This window comes from Eriocheir sinensis, chromosome 29 (assembly GCF_024679095.1).
Source record: "Eriocheir sinensis breed Jianghai 21 chromosome 29, ASM2467909v1, whole genome shotgun sequence".
Classification (NCBI taxonomy): domain Eukaryota; kingdom Metazoa; phylum Arthropoda; class Malacostraca; order Decapoda; family Varunidae; genus Eriocheir; species Eriocheir sinensis.
In genome coordinates this window covers 6,101,405-6,109,767 of record NC_066537.1, presented here as the reverse complement: position 1 = coordinate 6,109,767, position 8,363 = coordinate 6,101,405, and the positions used below count along the sequence as shown (strand labels likewise).

The following is an 8,363-nucleotide window of genomic DNA, read 5'->3' as shown; positions in this document are numbered from 1 at the left end:
TCACAAAGATGGCCCAGCCCCGACCCTGGCCCATGATGACCCAGCCCCGGCCCTGCCTCACACAGATGGCCCAGCCCCGACCCTGGCCCATGATGACCCAGCCCCGGCCCTGCCTCACAAAGATGGCCCAGCCCCGACCCTGGCCCATGATGACCCAGCCCCGGCCCTGCCTCACAAAGATGGCCCAGCCCCGACCCTGGCCCATGATGACCCAGCCCCGGCCCTGACGCGCAAAGATGGCCCAGCCCCAACCCTGGCCCATGATGACCCAGCCCCAAGCCTGCCTCATAAATATGGCCCATCACTAGCCCAGCTCCTGGCCCTGCCCCATGAACCTGCCCCAGATCCAGGCCTTTCTTATAAATATGGCCCATCACTGGCCCATGAAGGTGCCCCAGCCCCTGGCCTGACTCATAAAGATGGCCCATCACTGGCCCAGCTCCGTGAAGGTGCCCCAGCCCTGGCCCAGCAAGTGGAAGGCTACCAGATGGATACCAAGCCTCACAGGCTGGAGTGGAGTGACCTCACACCGAGGGCTAAGCCAGGTAAGGCATGAATCATATTCTACCCATCAGACAATAATTTGGTCTTGATCACTCTGCAAACCATAAATTCTTGCAACGAGTGTTTGGTTTTAGAAATTGAATTACTAATCAGTCTCATAATGACAGTAAACTCAATTGAGTGGACTAATTTGATCTACCTCCTTCGACTAAGTGGAGATTTCCTTTATATCTTCCATTATTTTTATTTAATTTTTTTATTAAATGAGGTCGAGTTTGGTGGAATACTCCACAAAATAAATACATTTCTATTAAAATTCATGACAGGTTCTTTGGACACTCAGTCTGTCCTGCCACCGCAGTAACTGTTGTCCACACCTGGTTTCTTTAATAATCTGGACACTTTCAGTATCAGGCTAAAGTCTCAACATGAAATGAATTCCTTCTGCTTCAAGTCCACCAGTCAGTCACACTGTAACTCCCCATTGTGGGTTTCTTTCAGAGCTCATCTCCATGGAGTGGGAGTGTGATGTGGATGACCCTTTTGAGCAGGCCCTGGCCAAGAGATATCGACAAACCACTGCCAAAGCTGAATCTCAGGTGTGTCAAGGGAAAAATGAAATCAGTGACCTTGTTATTGCTATGAATCCTAGAAAAAATCTCATTGCTTGGGTACTTTCCCATATTTGCTCAATATAAATCCACAGACATGCTCTGCCTCTGTGTTCCTGTGCCCAGAAGTTAAAGGAAGCACAAATATTCAAGGTAACTACTTTGCCCTCAGGTGTGATGATGTTTGTGTCAGGAGGAAACAGCAGTTGAGGCCATTCAGTTTAACAGTGTTTCCCCCACAGAGTCAATCATGTGTTAGGAGAAAACGTTAGTGACAAAAAAGTGAGGTCATTGTGCTAGTGGACCAATTATGTTAACCAGTGTCAGAAGTGTTTGGGCACCACACATATTACAAACACCCAAGAACATTAAGTGCCACACAAAACAATGAGCAAATAAGGATAGTATCATTACCTTTTTCACACAATGACATTCATATTTTAAAACTTAATGTCTTTCTCCTCAGATTAGTTTCCAGCCATTGCTCTTCATGGCTCATTTTGTTAGAGATTCTTGCACCTTCCTCTGAAACTAATGACGACTAACACAACTTGTTTCGACAGACATCTACAAGCGAGGATGACGAGGCCCAAGCTTTGTTGCAGTCCATGAAGAAGCTGAAAACTGATGGTGGCCAGCATGACAGGAAGGCACAAGAAAAGCATTACCAGGACAAGGAAAGGGAACAGGATAAGGAGCATTACACCAAGATACTGCAGGATACTCTACATGACCATGAAGGCAAGAGTGGCAGCATTCAGCATCATACCAGTGAGGAAGAGAGCTATGTCAGGACGATGCAGCATGAGATGGATAGGAAGGATAAGGAAGAGAGAGATGAGGTTACAAGAACACTGCAACATTACCCTGATGAAGAGAGAGATGAGGTTAGGAGAACACTTGAGGATTATAAAAAAGAGAGAGATGAGGTTAGGAGAACGCTGCAGAATTATGGAGACAAAGAGAAAGAGGTCACAAGAACACTGCAGAATTATAAAGACGAAGAGAACAATGAGGTCAAGAGAACACTGCAACATTATGGAGATGAAGAGAAAGATGAGGTCAAGAGAACACTGCAACATTATGGAGATGAAGAGAAAGATGAGGTCAAGAGAACACTGCAACATTATGGAGATGAAGAGAAAGATGAGGTCAAGAGAACACTGCAACATTATGGATACGAAGAGAAAGATGAGGTCAAGAGAACACTGCAACATTATGGAGATGAAGAGAAAGATGAGGTCAAGAGAACACTGCAACATTATGGAGATGAAGAGAAAGATGAGGTCAAGAGAACACTGCAACATTATGGAGATGAAGAGAAAGATGAGGTCAAGAGAACACTGCAACATTATGGAGATGAAGAGAGAGAAGAGGTCAAGAGAACACTGCAACATTATGGAGATGAAGAGAAAGATGAGGTCAAGAGAACACTGCAACATTATGGATACGAAGAGAGAGAAGAGGTCAAAAGAACACTGCAGGATTATCAAGACGAAGAGAATGATGAGAATGAGAGAATATGGCAGCAATATCACAGTGAAGAGAAAGATGAGGCTGAGAGAGCACAGCATCCTAACAAAGAGAAAAATCCGATTGGCAGACTCCATCAGCATCACATTGACGAAGATGAAGATGGCACAGCACTTCACCGCAATGCTGAGTATAATGCTGCTGAGAAAGGGAACGAAGATGCCGCAAAACAACTCCTCGATGCTGAAGAAAACGAAGGCAGAGACAACAGTACACTACAGAATGCTACAGATGAGGAAGAGCAGATGGACACTGATGAGGATAAGAAGGAAGAGGAAATGAGTCAGTTACGTCTTACTCTTGAGGGTCAGGACAGCAGCATGAGCACCAGGGACCAAGATAACCAGCAGCCTCAGGTCCAGGACAAGGCTGCCAGGAGTGCACAAGGAGGCCACCGCTCCCGGGAATCCTCCAGTGACAACAGACGCCCCTGGAGGAACCAACACAGCAGTGGAGAGGACAGTAACTATGGATCACCTTCCAGACATCAGTACTCATGGTCACACAGGAGTATTCCACAGCAATCAAGAAGCCCATGGACTCAGAGACAGGGGCAGTACTACAACTCTGGCCATTATTACAAGAACAGCGACAACAGCCATTACTCCGGTGCCTTGAATGATGGGTTTCCCAGCAACACGGAGGATGCCAGTGGCGCCTTGACACCTGAGGATCTGGCCCAGGTTTTGGTAGAGTGCTCCTCCTTCCGTTCCACATTCAGTAATCTCTTTGAATACAATTTCTTTGGTCGAGAGTCAGTGCAGCAGGTGGCAGCAGCTCACACACAAGTCTTCCACCTGGACAGGATCGGGGTGCAGCTTCAGCCACAAATAAAATTGTGCCAAGCCTACCCATCACCCAAAGGTTGTATTCAGGGCCTAACCTGCCAGGATCTGCATTTGTGCAACACCTACATCTCTGGCTGGTGCCTAGAGAAACCCTGTTCTCTGGGTCACTCACTGTTTACAAACCACAACAAAGCCATCTTTGAAAAATTCTGCCTTGGAAACCTGCCTCCACATCGCCTGAAAAAGCTGTTACATCACCTCGTCAGCACTGCAGCTCCTGCCTCAAGCCGCCTGGATGTGTGCCAGGCCTACAATAGGGGCGGGTGTGACAGAGCTGACTGCCAGGCTCTGCACCTTTGTCTGAGTTTTGTGGTGGGTCGGGGCAGATGTGGACGGTCAAACTGTTTGTTAAACCATAACCCCAACACCTCAGACTGCTGCAGGCTGCTCACTGCCCATGGAATATCAGTCAATGAAACCATCATGGACATCATTGTGGCCCTGCTGAGTGCCAACCCTGCCCTGGCTACTGCCACTATGCCCTCCACTCCTGCAAGGACACCAAACACCCAGGCTGATGTCACTGTGCCCTCCACTGCTGCAAGGCCACCAAACATCTGGGGCAGTGATGGGGGTGCAGTATTCAAGAAACCAAGTACCTTCTTTGATAAGGTGAAACAAAAGTTTGGACTAAATGACAATTCATCCACCAACAACACACGTCAAGAAAGCCATTCACAGAGAAGCAGAGGGTCAGCAGCCCACTACCAGTCAGACGACTCTGAGGACACCACAGAGGCAGGGGCAGTGGGAGGCCAAAAGCCAACCAAGAGTAGCAATGGCAATGTTCCAAAGAGACATGTGGGGAAGCACTCCTCCAGTGACAGGAGTCCCCCAGACAGAACAGGGGGCATCCAGCGAACAGTGTGGGCCTATCACCGGCAAGGCAATGTTAGGCTCAGCGAGATCTGCCGCTTCTCATTAGAAAAGGTGTGTCGGAAGGAAGACGAGGGTTGCCCAAGGCTGCATTCATCACGGCCCTTCCACTGGCAGGTGTCTGATGGCAAGGGGCAGCACTCATGGCTAAATATTCCTGGGACCATTGTTTCCTGTCTAGAGTCAGCTTTTTGTGACCCAGCCAAAAATGGGTTGAGGCTGCCACCCTTGAGCCAAGCCCAACTCCGTCATTTGGAAAACGTCCTGGACCAGGACTCCTGGTATGCCAACTTTGAGGCCATGGTGCTGACCAACTTGGATTGCTCAAAGGTGGTGGCAGTGCGTCGCCTCTGTGTGCAGGACGGTGCACCTGCTCCATACAGCAAGTCCCGCACATTGAACTGGTACTTCTGCGACATAAATGGCAAGTGGATAAAGTATGGACAGGCAGACACCACTGGCCAGGCAGGCCGTGCAAGCAACCTCACCTCAGCAGATATTGAGAACCACTACCTGGCCAGCCCCAGCAAGCCCCTCTCCTTTAAAGTTGCACAGCAGAGGTACCACATCAACTTTGATGCCATGACACAAATCAATGAGGCCACCAAAGTGCATCGGGCAGTGCGGCGCCGTCCTCAACTGTACGTCGATGCCTCAGCCCAGAAGACACCTACAGGCACTGGGGCCACCAGCTCAATGCATAAAAAGAAACAGTAAGAGGAGAAGGCGAGGAGACACACTGGCCACTACATCCAGGGCCTTTACCACAAGATGCTGGGCCAAGGCAGGCTCTGGGATAAAGGAGGGTCAAGAGAAAGGCACAGTGTGTGCTGTTCAGTGCATCATGAATAAATGAGAGGAGATTTTCCTTGATACTCTGGCTAGCTTGCGGATATGCATTACTGATATACCCCGAATTCAGACGCACCATCCTAGTTAGTACTCATCACAGAAGTAAGACGTCGGGAGAATCGAGGAAGAATATGGAAGTAAAAATTAAGCTGGGGTATAAAAGCAAAAATTAAGCCAGTGCTATAATAACATAGTACATCAGATTAAATGTAATAATTATAGAAATTCTGCTATAGACCCAATGTCTGCTTATTAGAGTGTAGCATGTGGATCTGAGGGAATATCACCCAGGCACATTTTTTTGCATTGTATCCTCTACTATTCTCATATAACCATCTGTTTCTTATGTCACTATCAAAGGATGAATTGTTCTATATTTTTTTTTTCCTGTGAATCCTTCCTGTCCAGTAACTAGTCATATATTTAACCATCGTTTTCTCACTAACTAAGGATTAATTGTATTGTAATGCTTTATGAGAATGACTGGTATCAAGTAACTAGTCATGTGTATTTTGAAGAATAAACATTTACAGGCATCGTACTCTTTCACTACCCTTATAACATTAGGCCCACATTCTCAAATAGTTTGGGGCACATTTGATAAGGCTTTTGTAGAGGTGAGTATTTCCATGGCTAGTTTATGAACCCTAGTGACGGCTTGACAAGGCTTTCTGCACCGCGAATATGAAAAACACTCGGGAGAACCAGACTAACCTCCTTTGTGACCTTTGAAAAAGTTTGTTGTGACAGTTGAAAGCTTTTGAAGGCTAAGGGATGAGAAACCAACTACACAATGCCACGGACACTAGCTGACCTTTACTGGCTGCGGAAGTTTATTGCATCCAGAGGTTATTATTTCCTTCTGCCATACTGTCTTCTGCCATGCACATATTGTTAAAAAAATATTTCAAAACCCTTGTGGGCGATGTAGAACGGCTTGAATAGCGACTGACTGGAAGGTTTGAACTTTGAACTTCCTCCGCCAGGGGGCCGAAGGATAAATGACTTCTTCTTCTTGTGACCTAAATAGAATTCCTTCGTAGGTTCGCCTTCTCTTCTATTTGATCATTCATACACTTCGCTTTTCAGTTGCGTCATTCCTCTTACGTCTTTTTCCCACTGAAGAACTTTAGCAACTGAACTTTATGCATTTATTCATCATCCAGCAATTCGACGTTCAAGCTTCACTGGTTTGTTAGGTTTAGTGGGATTCGTAACCTCGCGGGTGACACAAACAATATTTTCACATTTCGGGGCGACACTCCCATTCGATAAAGCTTTCGCAGAGGTTGTGTTGGTATTCTATATATGGGTAGTTTTAGGAGCTAGCCTAGTAATGGTTAGATAAGGCTTCCGTACAATGAACGGGAAAAAACACTCGATCGTGGGAACCCGACTCATAATTATTGTGGCCTCTGGAAATTGTTGTTGTGATAATCGAAAGTGTCAAAGAATACGGGCCATGTAATAAACTTCACATCAACACTATATGTTAACACTGTAAGCCATGGTTATATCACGTAAATATGCATCACTTATTATGTATGTACTTAAAGATTTACATGGCCAAGGGAAAGGGGGCAGGACCTCCATGGGGCAGGAGATCGAGGGAGGGGTGGCCGCCATGAACTGTATAATCAACCTCTTCTATTACTTGATATTTTCTCTACGATTGATAAATGCAATACAGTAGTACAGTTATAGATGCAATACAGTACAGTTACAGATTAGTTTCACGTGGATAAACACAAGCATGGACTGGTGTAAACTGGGTACGTGGTGTGTCTGTGTGTGTGTGTGTGTCTGTCTGTCTGTCTGTGTGTGTGTGTGTGTGTGTGTGTGTGTGTCATCGCTACCAAATTACCGTATTATGAACAAGAACAAGGAACAACGCATGTATATATCAGTTTCACTCAATGTTTCAGGACCCAAAACTCTCGTAGACACACATATAACGACATTCCATTACAGTTATCGTCAAAACCGTTCTAATTACTGCATGGTGTCTGTTTACAGTAGTTGTGGGTCAGCAGGAATCGGAAAACGGGAAACTACAATGTGCTGAGTGGCTGCATGCGATATAACATGTCGATGCTGTGTGTGTGTGTGTGTGTGAAGGGGGAAGGGGAGGGAAGGGGATATGCTAAGGGGGAGCTAGACTTCTCATGTTTATTTCACGACCGCCATCACTATCCATATAAGAGAGAGAGAGAGAGAGATGCACCTACAAACAATATAGACTACTTTAATTTCTTCGCTCCTTTGTTTTACTTTCTTCAACAGTAAGATTAGTAATCAATACAGCTAACAATCGGTTTGTTTCAATATCGTCGCATGAGTAACCTATATTAGCTATTACTATAATTAGAATACAAATTGAATGCATAACTGAGTACTTAAAAGAGTATTCAGGTATAAATATCGGAGGCACACGGTTTTCCATCCATAAATAATAATAAAATAACCTCAATATAAAACAAATCCTAAATAAATAACAGAAATAGCCTCAATTAATATGCAACAACTACATAAATAACGGAAATAAATAAGATATGAATAACAAAAATTAATAACAGAAACAATCTCAATATAAAACTAAATAAATACATAACAAGTAAATAACAAATGAATAACAAAAATAAATAACAGAAATAACCTCAATATAAAGCAAAAATAATTAGTCTCAACGTAAAACAAGCTAAATAAAATGAAGATAAATTAAACAACCAAAGAAAAATGGAAATTATAAACTTCAATATAAAACCGGATCTCCATATAGCCTTGGACCAGTAACACGAATAAATAAATAAATAAATAAATGTACTTACAAGGCGGCAAAAAATAAACGTCTGCTCATCATCACTAATCTCGATACACTGACGAAAAAAAAATTGGCGGAAAAAGATTGCAATGGTTCTTCTTATTGATTTTTTTTTCACAATAATATCATAAGCACCTCCCTTCCTTCTTCTCGGTTGTATTTTTTTATGCTTGCGACATTAATCTGAATCATTAATAAATCACTCAGTCAATATTTAATTCATTTCGTGAGACCTATTAATTAGGGTATATTATTAGGCTATTATCGTTTGCCTTCGTATATAATTATAAAACGTTCGGTTTTATACAATAAGGCAAA

At 44.3% G+C, this 8,363-nt stretch overlaps 2 protein-coding genes across 3 annotated transcripts in view; one reads left to right on the top strand and one right to left on the bottom strand.

Moving 5' to 3' along the window:
* Positions 1-5,761, top strand: part of LOC127004891 (uncharacterized) — a 9,718-nt gene extending 3,957 nt beyond the window's left edge. For both annotated transcript variants that reach the window (XM_050873104.1, XM_050873105.1), the window contains 3 exons: positions 1-545; positions 1,006-1,103; positions 1,679-5,761. The exon at positions 1-545 is cut by the window's left edge and continues 410 nt beyond it. In XM_050873104.1, coding sequence (XP_050729061.1) covers positions 1-545; positions 1,006-1,103; positions 1,679-5,089 — 4,054 coding nt within the window. In that variant the 3' untranslated portion in view covers positions 5,090-5,761. The remainder of the gene's footprint in view (positions 546-1,005; positions 1,104-1,678) is intronic.
* Positions 1-8,363, bottom strand: part of LOC127004893 (uncharacterized) — a gene marked incomplete at its 3' end in the record, with an annotated part of 49,057 nt that overhangs the window by 38,278 nt on the left and 2,416 nt on the right.